The following is a 17,034-nucleotide window of genomic DNA, read 5'->3' as shown; positions in this document are numbered from 1 at the left end:
TTTCTTTCTTTGAAGTGTCTTTGTCTGGTTTAGGTATCAGGGTGATGTTGGCCTCATAGAATGAATTTGGAAGTTCTCCCTCCTTTTCTATTTCCTGAAGTAGCTTGAAAAGTATTGGTATTAGTTCTTCTTTAAAGGTTTTGTAAAATTCTGCTGTATACCCATCGGGACCTGGGCTTTTCTTAGTTGGTAGTCTTTTGATGGTTTCTTCTATCTTCTCAATTGATATTGGTCTGTTTAGGGTTTCTATATCCTCCTGACTCAATCTGGGCAGATCATATGACTTAAGAAATTTATCTATGCCTTCACTATCTTCTAATTTATTGGAGTATAAGGATTCAAAATAGTTTTTGATTATCTTCTGTATTTCTGAAGTGTCTGTTGTGATATTGCCTTTTTCATCCCGTATGCTAGTAATTTGAGTTCTCTCTCTTCTTCTCTTCACTAGCATCGCTAAGGGTCTGTCGATTTTGTTTATTTTTTCAAAGAACCAACTTTTAGTTTTGTCAATTTTTTCAATTGTTTCTTTTGTTTCGATTTCATTAATTTCAGCTCTGATTTTAATTATTTCTTGCCTTCTACTTCTTTTGCTGTTGTTTTGCTCTTCTTTTTCAAGGATTTTGAGATGAAGTATGAGATCATTTATTTGTTGGTTTTTTCTTTTTTTAAGGAATGAACTCCAAGCAATGAATTTTCCTCTTAGAACTGCTTTTAATGTGTCCCATAGATTCCGATATGTTGTGTCTGTGTTTTCATTTATCTCTAAGAATTTTTTAATTTCCTCCTTGATGTCTTCTATAACCCATTGATCATTCAGTAACCTATTGTTCATTCTCCAATTGATGTATGCTTTTTCCTTCCTTCTTTTATCGTTGATTTTCAGTTTCATTCCATTATGATCAGATAAGATGCATGGTAATATCTCTACTCCTTTATATTGTCTAAGAGTTGCCCTGTGACATAATATATGATCTATTTTTGAGAAGGATCCATGTGCTGCTGAGAAAAAAGTGTAACTGCTTGATGTTGGGTGGTATACTCTATATATGTCAATTAGGTCTAGGTTATTAATAGTGTTATTGAGTTCTATAGTTTCCTTATTCAACTTTTGTTTGGAAGATCTGTCCAGTGGCGAGAGAGGTGTGTTGAAGTCTCCCATGATTATGGTGTGGTGGTCTATTAGACTCTTGAACTTGAGAAGAGTTTGTTTGACGAACATAGCTGCACCATTGTTTGGGGCATAAATATTTATGATTGTTATGTCTTGTTGGTGTATGGTTCCCTTAAGCAGTATGTAGTGTCCCTCTTTATCTCTTTTGATTAACTTTGGCTTGAAATCTATTTTATTTGATATGAGTATGGACACGCCTGCTTGTTTCCGAAGTCCATATGAGTGATATGATTTTTCCCAACCTTTCACCTTCAGCCTATGTATGTCTTTTCCTATCAAATGCGTCTCCTGTAGGCAGCATATTGTTGGGTCTTGTTTTGTGATCCATTCTACTAGCCTGTGTCTCTTAATTGGTGAGTTTAAGCCATTAACATTTAGGGTTATTATTGAGATATGGGTTGTTCTTCCAGCCATATTTGTTTATTTCTGTTACTAAACATTGTTTGTTTTCCTCTTTGATTGTTTCCCCCCCCCCTTTACTGTCCTACCTCCCACTGTTGGTTTTCATTGTTATTTTCCATTTCCTCTTCCTGTAATACTTTGGCTAGGATGTTTTGAAGAGATGGTTTTCTAGCTGCGAATTCTTTAAACTTTTGTTTATCGTGGAAGGTTTTAATTTCATTCTCCATCCTGAAGCTTAATTTCGCTGGATACACAATTCTTGGTTGGAACCCATTATCTTTCAGTGTTTGAAATATGTTATTCCAGGATCTTCTAGCTTTCAGAGTCTGTGTTGAAAGATCAGCTGTTATCCTGATTGGCTTGCCCCTAAATGTAATCTGCTTCCTTTCTCTTGTAGCTTTTAAAATTCTCTCCTTATTCTGTATGTTGGGCATCTTCATTATAATGTGTCTAGGTGTGGATCTCTTATGATTTTGCACATTCGGCGTCCTGTAGGCTTCTAGGATTTGGGATTCTGTCTCATTCTTCAAGTCTGGGAAGTTTTCTTGTATTATTTCATGGAATAGACTGCTCATTCCTTTGGTTTGGAGCTCTGTACCTTCCTGTATCCCAATGACTCTTAAGTTTGGTCTCTTAATGTTATCCCATATTTCTTGGATGTTCTGCTCATGGTTTCTTAACAGTCTTGCTGAGCTGTCTATGTTCTTTTCCAGTTGAAATACTTTGTCTTCATTGTCTGATGTTCTATCTTCTAAGTGTTCTACTCTGTTGGTAGTATTCTCCATTGAGTTTTTAAGTTGGTTTATTGCTTCCTGCATTTCTAGGATTTCTGATTGCTTGTTTTTTATAACCTCTATCTCCCTGTATAGTTGATCCTTTGCTTCCTGGATTTGTTTGCGTAATTCGTTGTCGAAGTGATCTTTCATTGTCTGATTTTGCTGTTTAATGTCTTCCTTGATACTCCAGATCATCTGAAGCATGTATATCCTGAATTCTTTATCTGACATTCCATCTGCTGCAGCTGTTACCTCTTCTAAAGTTGCGTTGACCTGCATTGCTTGTGGTCCTTTCTTTCCTTGTCTTTTCATACTGCTTGCGTATCTTTCCTGCAGGTGCGGGCGGCGGCTCTGCTCTCTCCTTATTCCAATTGGGGTGTCGTGGCTACCACGCCGGCAGGTCACTGGGCCTGTTCTGGGAGCTGGTGGCGGCTCTGTTCTGCCCCTACTCCAATTGGGGTGACGTGTCTGTCGTACCAGCAGGCCACTGGGCCTGTCCTGCTGGTCGGTCGCAGATCTGCCCACCTTTCGGGCACGAGTGGAGGCTCTGCTTTGCCCCTACTCCAATTGGGGTGTCGTGACTACCCCGCCTGCAGGATGCTGGGTCTGTTCCTGGCAAGGGAGGCGACTCTGCTCTGTCACTACTCCAATTAGGGTGGTATTTGTACCCCGCCGGCAGGCTCCTGGGCCTGATCCGCAGGTCTGTTGTAGGTCTGCCTACCTTGAAGGCGCGGGCGGCGGATCTGCCCTGCCCCTCCTACCACGCCTGCGGACCCCTGGGCCTGATCTGCAGGTTGATCACTGGTCTGCTCACCCTGCGGGCACGGGTGGCGGTTCCGCTCCACCCCCACTCCAATTGGGGTCACGTGACCACCACACTGGCAGGGCCTGATCCGGGCGTGGGATAAGGATCTGCTCTGCCCCTACTCGAGTTGGGGTGACGTGTGTACCACACTGGCAGGCCACTGGGCCTGACCCGCCAGGCTGTCACAGGTCTGTTTACCTTGCAAGCGCGAAGGGCGGCTCTGCCCTGCCCCTCCTACCACGCCCATGTACTACTGGGTCGTGGGTCTGCCCACCTGGCGGGTTTGGGTGGCGGCTCCGCTCCGCCCCCTCTCCAATTGGGGTCACGCGGTCACCACGCTGGCGAGCCGCTGGGCCTGCTCCGGGGGCTGGCGGCGGCCCGGCTCCTTCCCTCTGGCTCGAGGACAAATTGAGGAGACTCGGGTGACTGAGCCTCACCCCCCTTACCAGGAGACCAACTGCTTATGTCACCGCTGGTATTGATGAAGATCTCTCCTCCACCGCTTTCTGCTGACATCAGATCTCTGCCATGTTGGTATCCTATGCGAATGGCAGCATTTCGTTCCCCTTGCCAGGCAACCCAAGCAATGGGTGAGTCCTGACCTGCCCTCAGCAGGACCCGGACCGAGACACAGTTTCCGCGGGCTCCCAGCCCCGGTCCAGGGAAGTTCCGGGAGCCGGAACTCGGCCGCTCCGTGCTCGGTGTAAGCTCCTATAAGTGTAGGCTCCAAGAAGCAGCCCCCGCGGGCTCAGTTCCGGGAGCCGGAATTCGGCCGCCTAGTGTTTGGTGTATGCTCTGATAGTAGCAGGGTCCAAGAAGCAGCCTCCGCGGGCTCCGCAGCCCTGAGCCAGGGCGGTTCCGGGACGGTTCCGGGAGCCGGAACTCGGCCGCTCTGTGCTCGGTGTAAGCTCCTATAAGTGTAAGCTCCAAGAAGCAGTCCCCGCGGGCTCAGTTCCGGGAGCCGGAACTCGGCCTCTTGGTGTTTCGTGTTTGCTCTGATATTAGCAGGGTCCAAGAAGCAGCCTCCGCAGGCTCCGCAGCCCGGAGCCAGGGCGGTTCCGGGACGGCTCCGGGAGCCGGGACTCGGCCGCCCCGCGCTCCGTGTTCACTCCGATAAGATCAGATTTTAAGAAGCCCCCAGGCGCTGAACCCTAGCAATCTGTCTGCAAGCCGCAGGCGAATTGCAGCCTGAAATTACCTGTTCTATGGCTGAATGAGCTGCGGTCAGTCAAAAACAGGTGTGGTGACGTCAGTTTACCAACATGGTGGCTGCTGGCCTCCTCTGTGGTCTGACCGGTGTGGAGAACCGAGATGGACCGCTTCCTTCCCCGTCTCGAACCCAGAATTCAGCCCTGAGTGCGGTGCTTGCGCGTCTGGCAGAAACTGCAGCGCTGTAACCCTGCGTCTCTATCCCAGCGCGCCTTGCAGACTCCAGCCGCGGGGCGATTCGCTGAATAAGCAGTTTTACCCTCCGTGCGACAAACCTCTCGCGTTTGAGTCCCCGTAGCCGATCCTCATGCGATGGAAATCCTTCCTCCAGGTTCCGGCGCACCCCACTATTGCTGGAAATTCCCAACAAGATATCCTTCAGCCGTCCTGACTTGTCACACTCCCACACAGTGAAGCAGCACACGGGGGTAATGCACTCCCCTCGCCGCCATCTTCCCTCCTCCATGAGATCATTTTTTTGTTGGTTTTTTCTTTTTTTAAGGAATGAACTCCAAGCAATGAATTTTCCTCTTAGAACTGCTTTCAATGTGTCCCATAGATTCCGATATGTTGTGTCTGTGTTTTCATTAATCTCTAAGAATTTTTTAATTTCTTCCTTGATGTCTTCTATAACCCATTGATCATTCAGTAACCTATTGTTCATTCTCCAAGTGATGTATTCTTTTCCCTTCCTTCTTTTATCGTTGATTTTCAGTTCCATTCCATTATGATCAGATAGGATGCATGGTATTATCTCTACTCCTTTATATTGTCTAAGAGTTGCCCTGTGACATAATATATGATCTATTTTTGAGAAGGATCCATGTGCTGCTGAGAAAAAAGTGTAACTGCTTGATGTTGGGTGGTATATTCTATATATGTCAATTAAGTCTAGGTTATTAATTGTGTTATTGAGTTCTATAGTTTCCTTATTCAACTTTTGTTTGGAAGATCTGTCCAGTGGTGATAGAGGTGTGTTGAAGTCTCCCATGATTATTGTATGGTGGTCAATTAGACTCTTGAACTTGAGAAGAGTTTGTTTGATGAACATAGCTGCACCATTGTTTGGGGCATATATATTTATGATTGTTATGTCTTGTTGGTGTATGGTTCCCTTGAGCAGTATGTAGTGTCCCTCTTTATCCCTTTTGATTAACTTTGGCTTGAAATCTATTTTATTTGATATGAGTATGGATACTCCTGCTTGTTTCCGAAGTCCATATGAGTGATATGATTTTTCCCAACCTTTCACCTTCAGCCTATGTATGTCTTTTCCTATCAAATGCGTCTCCTGTAGGCAGCATATTGTTGGGTCTTGTTTTGTGATCCATTCTACTAGCCTGTGTCTCTTGATTGGTGAGTTTAAGCCATTAACATTTAGGGTTATTATTGAGATATGGGTTGTTCTTCCAGCCATATTTGTTTATTTATGTTACTAAACATGGTTTGTTTTCCTCTTTGATTATTTTCCCCCCTTTAGTGTCCTACCTCCCACTGTTGGTTTTCATTGTTATTTTCCATTTCCTCTTCCTGTAATGTTTTGCCAAGGATGTTTTGAAGAGATGGTTTTCTAGCTGCAAATTCTTTTAACTTTTGTTTATCGTGGAAGGTTTTAATTTCATCTTCCATCCTGAAGCTTAATTTCGCTGGAAACACAATTCTTGGTTGGAACCCATTTTCTTTCAGTGTTTGAAATATGTTATTCCAGGATCTTCTAGCTTTCAGAGTCTGTGTTGAAAGATCAGCTGTTATCCTGAGTGGCTTACCCCTAAATGTGGTCTGCTTCCTTTCTCTTGTAGCTTTTAAAATTCTCTCCTTATTCTGTATGTTGGGCATCTTCATTATAATGTGTGGGTCTCTTATGATTTTGCACATTCGGCGTCCTGTAGGCTTCTAGGATTTGGGGTTCTGTCTCATTCTTCAAGTCTGGGAAGTTTTCTCATATTATTTCATTGAATAGATTGCTCATTCCTTTGGTTTGAAACTCTGTCCCTTCCTGTATCCCAATGACTCTTAAATTTGGTCTCTTGATGTTATCCCATATTTCTTGGATGTTCTGCTCATGGTTTCTTAACAGTCTTGCTGAGCTGTCTATGTTCTTTTCAAGTTGAAATACTTTATCTTCATTGTCTGATGTTCTGTCTTCTAAGTGTTCTACTCTGCTGGTAGTATTCTCAATTGAGTTTTTAAGTTGGCTTATTGCTTCCTGCATTTCTAGGATTTCTGTTTGTTTGTTTTTTATAACCTCTATTTCCCTGTATACTTGATCTTTTGCTTCTTGGATTTGTTTATGTAATTCATTGTTGAAGTGATCTTTCATTGTCTGATTTTGCTGTCTGATGTCTTCCTTGAGACTCCAGATCATCTGAAGCATGTATATCCTGAATTCTTTATCTGACATTCCATCTGCTGCAGCTATTACCTCTTCCAACGTTGAGTTGACCTGCAATGCTTGTGGTCCTTTCTTTCCTTGTCTCTTCATACTGTTCGCGTTCCTTTCTACTTGGTGAAACTGTTGTGCTATTGAATTTTCCCCCTATATATTTATATTGGTCTTGTATAGTTGCAAAGTCTCCCTCGCAGGCGCGGGCGGCGGCTCTGTCCCTCTGCGGGCCGCTAGGCTTGTTCTGTCGGTGGTCACAGTTCTGTCTACTTTGCAGGCGCAGGCAGCGGCACTGCCCCTCTGCAGGCCTCTGGGGCTGTACTGCCACTGGGTCGCAGGTCCGCCTACCTTGCAGGCGCGGGGGGGGGGAGGGCGGCTCTACCCTTCCTCAGGCCACTGGGCCTGTTCTGTCTCTCGGTTGCAGGTCTGGCCTGTTCTGATGATGGTCACAGTTCCGTCTACCTTGCAGGCGCGGGGGGAGGGGGCGGCTCTGCCTCTCAGCAGGCCGCTGCTCCTCTTCTGCCGGTGGGTCGCAGGCCCGCCTACCTTGCAGGAGTGATTGGAAGCTCTGCCACTCCGCGGGCCACTGGGCCTTTTCTGTCGGTGGTCACAGTTCCCCTACCTGGCAGGCGCGGGGGGTGTGGGGCGGCTCTGCCCCTCAGCAGGCCGCTGGGCCTGCTCTGTGCATGGTCACAGTTCCCTCTACTTTGCCGGCACAGGGGGAGGGGGCGGCTCAGCCTCTCAGCAGGCCACTGCTCCTCTTCTGCCGGTGGGTCGCAGGCCCGCCTACCTTGCAGGAGTGATTGGAAGCTCTGTCCCGCCGCGGGCCACTGGGCCTTTTCTGTCGGTGGTCACCGTTCCACCTACCTGGGAGGCGCAGGGGGTGGGGGGCGGCTCTGCCCCTCAGAAGGCCGCTGGGCCTGCTCTCTGTGTGGTCACAGTTCCCTCTACCTTGCCGGTACAGGGGGAGAGGGCGGCTCTGCCTATCAGCAGGCCGCTGCTCCTCTTCTGCTGGTGGGTCGCAGGCCCGCCTACCTTGCAGGAGTGATTGGAAGCTCTGTCCCGCCGCGGGCCACTGGGCCTTTTCTGTCCGTGGTCACAGTTCCACCTACCTGGCAGGCGCGGGGGGAGGGGGGCGGCTCTGCCCCTCAGCAGGCCGCTGGGCCTGCTCTGTGCGTGGTCACAGTTCCCTCTACCTTGCCGGTGCAGGGGGAGGGGGCGGCTCTGCCTCTCAGCAGGCCGCTGCTCCTCTTCTGCCGGTGGGTTGCAGGCCCGCCTACCTTGCAGGAGTGATTGGAAGCTCTGTCCCGCCGCGGGCCACTGGGCCTTTTCTGTCCGTGGTCACAGTTCCCCTACCTGGCAGGCGCGGGGGGTGGGGGGCGGCTCTGCCCCTCAGCAGGCCGCTGGGCCTGCTCTGTGCGTGGTCACAGTTCCCTCTACCTTGCCGGTGCCCCCACATAATATTCTTATGAGAAGGAAGCAGAGAAAGATCTGACGACAGAAGCGTAATGACATATGACAATAGAAGAAAGGGGTTGGAATGATGCAAGAAAGAGATGAAGATGCCAGCAACTTCTAGAAGCTAAAAAAGGAAACAGATTCTCCCTCAAAGCCTTCAGGAGGACCCAGGCCTGGTGAATTCTTCACTTTGGCCCAGTGAGACTGACTTAGCCTTCTAATTTTCAGAATTGTAAGCGAATGCATGCCTGTGGCTTTAGGTCAGTAAATGTGTAGTCATTTGTTACTGCAGCCATAACTAATATAGTCAGTGCCACAAGTCCACACCGCTGACCCTGGTGCCCTCCACATCATGGTAAATGGTACTTTTACTCATCCACTGGCTGAGACCAGAAGCTTCAGAGTGGTCCAGATATTTCTCTTTGCTCACACCTCTCCTGTCAGCAGGTCTGTCAGATCTTCCTCCAGCATACATCCTGCCTCCAACAATGTCTCGCTGTCTCTGCAGCTATAACCCTAATCTTGGCTGCTCTCATTTCCAACCTGAGTTACTACATCACTTCCTTTAATTATCCCCTCCTACTCTTGTCCATGCCTGCACCAGAATGAATTTTCTGAAGGGTGAATCAGATTCCATCATTCCCCATAGTAAGCCTCTCAGTGGCTTCCCATTATACTCAGGATTAAATACAAATTCCTTGTCATGGCCTTAAAGACCCAACCATGGGTTGGCCTCTGTCCACTTTATCTCCCTGCACATTAAAACTCCTGGGCACGCAGACTTTCATTCTGACCCTTGTTCAATTCATCCCCGTCTCCTATCTTTGGCACTTGTATTTCCTACCCCTAGAGTACTCTCTAGATCTTTGCAGAGGTCCCTCCTTGTCATTTAAGTTTTAACTTAAATATAACCACCTCTTTTCCAACTTGTTATAATAGGACCCTTGACTCAGTAGCCAGTGGCTAGCTAACCCTACTTTATTTTCCTTGTAGCATTTGTCAGCATCTGAAATAGTCTGGTTTCTGCCATACTGTGTGTCTCTTCACCTTAATGTAAGCTCTCTAAGGACAAGACACTGTCTCCATCACTGCAGTATATCCAGTGCTTGCACACAGTAGGCGCACACTATTGATTTGCCTTGTTGCCTGGTGTGGCCCATTTCCACTCTACCTCTGCCTCTGGTCAGTACAACTGTATTACCTTATCTCTCTAGGGGTTTTGTATTTCAGCAGCATTGGGCTATTTGTGCAAGGAACTAACCAGCAGAATTTCAGACTTCATTCAGCAGGTGTGGAATGACCACAGGGTTTCTTATATGCTGCTTTTAAAAGCACACAATTCATTCAACATCTGCTAAATACTGGGTGTGATGGGTATGTAATACAGGGAGGAAAAGATATTTATATTGTGCCTCAATGGAAGAATCTGGTTTGCATCAAGCCAAGAAGGAGGCAAATGGAGTCAGAGAGGTAGGCAAAGGCACTGCATGTCTATTTCATGACTTGGTGTGGTGGCCCCTCCACCTTCTCCCTACGGAAGGAAGACTTGTCCAGCCTAAGAAACTAGGCTTGACCTAGTGAGACTGACTTAAACTTCTGATGGGAAGAGAATCATGTGGCTCAGAGCTGGAAGGTAGATTTGAAGAATATAAACCAAACCAATAAATCCCATCTTACTCCAGGACCTGTATCTGTTTGTAAACTGGGGGAGACATTGGATTTCTCCTAGCAATGGCTCACCATCTCTTGCTTAGCTTTTGTTTTTCTCTTCTCCCTGTTGCCTCAGGTCTCATCATCCACGAGGGACCCTCTGTGTATCGCATCTTTAAAAGGTGGCAGGCTGTCAATCAACAGTGGAAAGTGCTGAACTATGACAAGGCAAAAGACCTAGAGGATCAAAAATCAGGAGGCAGGACAAACCTCCGGACCTCCTCATCTGTCCAGGCCAATGTCCCCTCCTCGGAAGAGGAGGCAGCCAGCAGCCCTGCCCCTGAAGAAGGCCCTGCCCGGGTTACCAGCCACCCCTCAGGCCCTCTGTCCAATCACCACTGTGCTTACACCATCCTGCACATCCTGAGTCACTTGAGACCTCATGAACAGCGGAGTCCCCAGGGCGGCAGCCGAGAGCTCGTCATGAGAGTCACGACAGTGTGACTGGAGAGCCCTGGGAGGAAGGGAGAGAATGCAGGAGACAGGTCGGGTGGGAGGGGCCAGGGAGCAGGTGTGGGGAGGCCAGAGCAGAAGGTGGTGGGCCTCGAGGAGCCCTGGAAAAGGGTGGAGCTGGATGGAGGCTGGCACCAGGAGCAGTTTTGTGATTTCCAGTCACTAGCATTTGCTAACAGCAACGGAAACCAGTACAAGCTCAGCACCATGGGCAATACAGACAGACAGAGCCTAACACAACGACCTCCCAGATGTATCCAGAGGTGCAGGAGGAGAGGCTGAGGGAGGGCAACACTGTCTGACTGGTGACGGTGCCTGCAGTACACAGGCCACAGAGAGAAAAGGCCAAGGTGACCAAGAGGAAGAGCATTTGAAGCCTGCTCCGTTTCATCCTTGACCTTGTTTCTGTTTCTTCCTGGTCTGTGCTCCTAGGCAGTCGGGGGAGGGGGAGGGACATGTGGGCTGGTAGGGAGGACACACTGGCTTTGGGGTCTCTGGGCTCATCTTGTGGCAGAATTTTTTTGATGATTCAAATGGCTTTAGGGACCCTGGGATGGATGGCGCAGGGAGGGATATGTTGGTGTGAGTTACCAAGGGTATGTCTCCTCCCATGTGAACTTTCCCAGCTGGAACTTCCAATTTCAGGTGGGGTCAAAGAGGGTTTAGGTTTAAAGATGGGTGTCTGTCTGTGCCCTTGTTACTCTATTTCATGGTGATTTGATTCAAAGATGTTTACAGGACACACACACACACATGCACACACACCACGAGGAAAGTTTGATTACTGGTGGGTAACACAAGCACAGTCCTGCTGCTGTGGTTCAGCCTTCAATGCTGTCAATCCAAGAGAAACTTTCCCAACTACCCAGCCCACCCATGACCACTCAGGCTCAGTGCCATGCCTCTATAACCTGAACACAGGCACAGAAGGCCATCCCATATGTCCCCTCCCACCTGGGTCTCCCAGCACAGCTGCTGTGGTACGAGCAGAAGATGGCTGATGTACCCCAAGGTGAGAAATGGAAACCTGGTTAAGTATTCCCTACTGCTTGGGGACCCTCTCCGAAGAGGTGGTTTGGTTAGTACTCAGTGCTGTGTGCTCCCAGGTCCTTCCTGTGCAGCCAGGCAGGCCAAGGGTCCTGACAGGGAACACCATCTTTGGAGCCCACCTGCCGGTTCCTGGGACCCTGCCAGGGAAGGCCACTGGGTAGTCACTTGCAGAGTTTCTTGTTGTCGTTGCACAATGGCCACATCATCCTTGGGTATTAAAAGGACACTGTCAAGTACTTTTTTAAACTAGTTTTTAGGGTTTTTTAAAACTCTCTGTTGTTTGTAATATTCTCTTAAAGCTTGAAAATAAAATTTCTTTCCCTACCACTAGTGTCCCTTTCCATACTAGAATTCTTCCTTCTTCTTTCCCGTTCTCCCTCTGTGATATAACCTGCCTTCTTTTCCACGTTCTGTCTCCTTCACCCCCAGAGTCTCCTTTTAGCAGGAACTGCAGTGTTTTCATCTCTCCTGTGCGGGTACTGATGGAGCAAGGCAGACAGGTTTGCTCCTGTCAGCATGCAGCATGCGTGTGTGCGTGTGGCTTGTGTGTTTGTGTGTGTACCTACAGGAAAGCACTGTGACTCCAGCTTCTAGGTTTCCTTGCCCAGGAAAAATGCTCCAACTCTCCCAAGGATACAGCCAAGAAAACTAGAAGCTGGGACATTGTGCTGGAAGGAAGCTTGGGGTGTTCCAGCTCCATCCTGATGGGTCGTTTCACAGAAGCTGATGTAGCCTGAGGAGATGAGAGCAGGACCTCCTTCACCTGAGAGTTTCCCCTCAAATATCAGAGAAGAGCCCAAGTCAGGGTTCTGGGAGAGGTTAGACAGACCATGAACAGCAGACAAGCCCTCCTCTCCCTTTATCCTGGCCTGGCCCTCCCTTCTTGGGGTCCACAGGTGGTCAGGCAGTGTTGTCAACAGAATGTGCACGGGTTTAGGAGGCTTCCTCCCCAGTTAAGCTTATAATTCAGAGGGTTAGAGCATAATTGGTAAGAGAACAGAAGACATACAAGGAAAACGTAAAACAAATGAAAACCAACAACACTGAACAGATAAGTTATTTTTGAATAATGGTCTAGGGACAGGCCATTCAGTTTAATGAAATATTATGAACACTATGGTTGTTTTACATGGATTATCCATTTTTAAAAACATATCAGAATGCAACAAAAATCTGCGTATCATCAGATATTGTGACCATTAAACTATCTTTGGTGATTTACAGGAACCTCAGAATACTGTGGACATTCATAGTTGTCCTTTGGAATCTGTGTTACTGAAGGACAGGCAATCAATGAAAAATTTTCATAGGATGCTAAAGTTTTCTGGTTCTTGAAGACACATACTCCAAAAGAGCCAGGATGTGATATGTCTTGTTCACTGCCATATAACCAGGACCTACAGTAGTGCCTGACACACAGTAGGGCTCAACAAACAATTATGAATAATAAGACACTCCTGGAAGAGTACAAGAGGATGTACCATCAGCACCAAGGAACCTACAGTGCTTTCTGTCTGCCAAACTCTATCCCAAACCTTCAACAACATTTTAACTCTAATTTAATTCTTCAAATCAATGAGAACTACCATCATTTTCATTTCGCAGGTAAGTAAAGTGAGACATAGAAAAGCTCAGCATAATTCCCAAAGTCATGGACCTATAAATGGCAACGTCCCAATTAATACCTTAGCAGCCTGGTAGCATGCATTGAGCTGTTAACCACTGTATCACACTGCCTTTTGGAAAAGCAGAAAGGCATTTACTAGGTTTGTCCTGATTCAAAAGGCCATAGAGGAAAATGAGTGAGTCCTACACCAGCTGGACATGACTCAGATGCCAGCCATGTCACATGCCTCCAACGGTCAACACAGGCCAGTTTCAACTTCTCTATCCCTTATCCAATGGAAAAGTTGATTCCTTCATCAGAGTTTCTAATAATTCAGACCTTTAAAATTTTTTTTCCCAGTTGCCTCCTACTCCAATATCTAGAATCTTCTGAATTCAGGATTTCCATTCCCTGTCTTCAACAATTCCTTTATTTGAACCCTGTTAAGCCCAAATGTTGGACATGATTCCTTCACATTGATTCTCCCTCCCCTCCAAATATTGGGCCTAACAGCTTTACTGGAAATCTGGAGGTAATTTGAGGTTTATTCACATTAAAACCTGTGGTGAGAAACTGCCATATGGAAGGTTCTTGCCAGGTGGGTGCCTCAAATATAAATGAGATAAACCACCTTCCAGGATCCCATTATCTAGTTATTAGATTAGTAAGAAGCCCAGCATTTCTCATCAAAACTTTTCCCACAAAAAAGCCTGGAAAGTTTATTCTTACTAACTGTAAATAAGTAAAGTAACATTCCTTTCCTGGGGAATTTGCATTTTTAAAAGGAGATAATGGGGTTGGGGTTGTAGCTCAGTGGTAGAGGGCTTGCCTATCACGTGTGAGGCACTGGATTCAATGCTCAGCACCACAAAAAAAAATTGATGAATAAAATTTTAAAAGGTATTGTGTCCATCTACAACTAAAAAAATATTTTTAAAAAAGGAGATAATGCTTAAGTAAGAGAAATGACTTTATAAGTGATGGAATTTCAATCATCCCCAAGTAGGTGGAGAGTTTGGCTGCATTCTTCGAACTAGGATGATCACTGCGTATATACATGCATTTGACACACAGACATGCATACAGGATGACATAAACACAGAGAGAACAACAAATACATCCCCTGAAAAGTACATGGAGTCAAGGCCTGTTGACTGAGCAGTCCTTCTGTATTCCTTGGGAAATCAAGACACCCAGGCAGCAGGTGGAAAGAGGCAGGAAGATCCTCTGAGCTCTGTAATATTGCTTGGTTTGAGCAGTCTCATTGTCTAGAGGCTGGATTTACAATAACTTCTGCTCAGCCAGTGACCATTCCAAGGGTGATTTGTTGAAGGGAGCCCTGTGCACCTTCCTTCCAGGAAGCTCTCTTTCTTCCAAGAAAAAGTGTAGAAATTCTGGAACTGCCACTGCCCTGAACATGCTGAGTCTATACCTGCCCAGTGAATCATGGTGACTTTATTGTAAGTGCTAGTCCCTCCTTCAAAAGCCTCAAGGCTGAAGCATCACCTCATATCAGCCCTTTCTCCTCAAGTCATTTCAATGGATGTCTGTTGTTTTTGTCTGTCCATCACACAGAACCCTCTTCATGGGAAACCCAGGACAATTGGTTCTAGTAGGACAGAACCCCCATAACAATTCCTACCATCGAAGTGGGACTGTGATCCGGGCTTGGATAATTGAAGTGTCCCATTTCCCTGCCTATGGGGATTGGCTTAGAGATGGGCATGTGAACAAAGTCAGTGCGAGTCCTCCCTGGGACTTTTCCTTCAGGACTAGAGGGAAACACCATTTCCCTTCACAAATATTGCTGGCTGGGAGTCAGTAGGTCTGGGAAAATTTTCTGCCATATGGAAAGCACCTCTCTTAAAAATAAAGTCAAGTAGACACATATGGAGCAAAGAGGAGATGAAGATAGACCTGCCTCTCCTGGACTAGGCCAGTTTCTCCACTATATTTCTCAGGATAATAAATTCCACTGTAGCTTACATCATTCTGAACTGGATTTATGTCATTTGCAACAACAACAAAAATTCCATTATGAATGCAAAAATTTATAAATATCCTCATCACAAAACTTTGGGCTAAACCCGAAGGAGGTGTATTGGTTGAGAGGCCAAAGAAACTGGAATGAGTTGCCTCCCTCTCCTATGGAGTAGGGGCTCAAGTGTGTAAGGTGTTAGCATTTACAACCGTCATACTCCTTTAGTTCTCTTTATGAATCTGCTCAAAGTTACCAAATGATTAAATATGCACAATATGCACAGATAGATATGTACTTTTAAACAGTATCTTTTAAAAAATGTCTCAAGTTTACATCAGGGAGACAATGAAAAGACCTAAGATGAAAAATAGACAGACTTATTATCCTAAATCTGATTTAAGGGCTGAGAAGGAACATATAATGTCACATGATAGTAGTCTGGATTCCAAGATTCAGAGCGGAAGGTAAGAGCCAAAGCTGGGAGTAAGACCTTGATCCACTCAAAGTCAAAGGGGTTATCCATTATTCACCAAGGCATGGCCCCATACAGATGCCCTAAATCATATTATTCACTGAAAAATACAAGCTGCAGGACAATATATACAATGACTACACAGTTGTAGAGGAGTATCCCCCTCAAAAAAAAAAAAAAAAAGACAACCTCATCCACATAATATTTCAAAATGCCATACATCACAGGGGCAGGAAAGATGGTAGAATGAGATAGACATCATTACCCTAGGTACATGTATATACATGTATACACATACGTACATGTATATGCATATATGGTGCAGTGCTACATAGTGTATAATCAGAGAAATGAAAAGTTGTGCTGCAATTGCGAACAATGAATCAAAATGCATTCTGCTGTCATATATACTAATTAAAATAAATAAATTTTTAAAAATGCCATAGGTCACCTTACCATTATTAGTATTGTTCTTGCTAGGTTAAGCAAGCCACCATGAGTTCCTGACTTTAAGAATGATACTTATGGAAGCAACCAGAACTAGATCAGATCTTTTGTGAATGTGGGCAAGAAACAGCATTTTTAGTCTCTGGTTTCCTCATCTTTAAAATAAAAATAATCAATTCACCTCCCAGGACCTTTGTGATATCAAAAATAGAACATATAAAGTAGGCAGTGAATAAATGAGTCCTATTTATTGAATCATTACCATAGCATATAAAAAACAAGGTTAAATCAAAGCAAAAATGGGTACATGGCACCAATATTCTCTTTTAACTTATCACTCAGATATAAGTAACAAAATACCCAACTAGAAAGAACTAAAACAATTTAGGGCTTATTTTTCTTTTATAATTAGCCATCCGGAGTAGGTGGCTGCTGGTATCAATCTAACTGCTCAGCTATGTCACTAGCAATCCAGGCCCTTTTTGTCTCTCTGCTGTGGCAACCTAAGAATGTTGATTTGTCTCCTGTGGCTGTAACCTCACAGTCTCGCGTGGGCTGCTATAGATCAAAGCACAAAAAAAGGGAGAAGGGCTGGCCCAGTCACATTCCTTCTTTATATCAGAAAAAGCTTGTGCTTTCTCAGAACCATGTTTTGGCTCTTAGGTGCTTCCATGTTTATCATTTGGCCAGAATTGTGTCACATAGCCACCTCACTGCGGGAGAGACTGGGAAAGTGATTATTTACCCTGTTTAATTCCTGCTATGGAATATATCAAAGGAGAAAGAGATGGGATTGGATGCTGGGTAGGCCAGCTGGGGGTGTCTTGTCCATACCGAGGATAGGAAGATAAATCAGTGTGCTATTTTTGAGGACCATTTGGTAGCATTTCATTAAATTTAAAGTGCACATACCCTTCAACCCAGGAATTCCATTCTTTTGGAACTCTCCTAGAGAGATAGTAGCAGATGTTGCATTTACAAAGAGCTTGGGAAACAAGGATTCAATGTCATTTAATAATGAAAAGAAAAATTGGAAAGAACCTAAGGCTTGTCAACATGGGAGTGATGAAGTTTGAAACCAGTATCTGAGAGAATGTCACATCCCTCAGGC

General features: G+C 45.7%; 1 protein-coding gene across 1 annotated transcript in view; it reads left to right on the top strand.

Annotated features, from left to right (window-relative positions):
- Marchf4 (membrane associated ring-CH-type finger 4) overlaps window positions 1-11,741 on the top strand; it is a 115,089-nt gene extending 103,348 nt beyond the window's left edge. The window contains exon 4 of the mRNA XM_058577518.1: window positions 9,991-11,741. Coding sequence (XP_058433501.1) covers window positions 9,991-10,358 — 368 coding nt within the window. The 3' untranslated portion in view covers window positions 10,359-11,741. The remainder of the gene's footprint in view (window positions 1-9,990) is intronic.
- Window positions 11,742-17,034: the final 5,293 nt, after the last annotated feature.

Source organism: Marmota monax, unplaced genomic scaffold, assembly GCF_021218885.2.
Source record: "Marmota monax isolate L192 unplaced genomic scaffold, Marmota_monax_Labrador192_F-V1.1 WCK01_AAM20220418_F8-fsc00041, whole genome shotgun sequence".
NCBI lineage: Eukaryota > Metazoa > Chordata > Mammalia > Rodentia > Sciuridae > Marmota > Marmota monax.
Note: the sequence above shows the minus strand (reverse complement) of the source record. Positions and strands in the feature narration are given on the sequence as shown.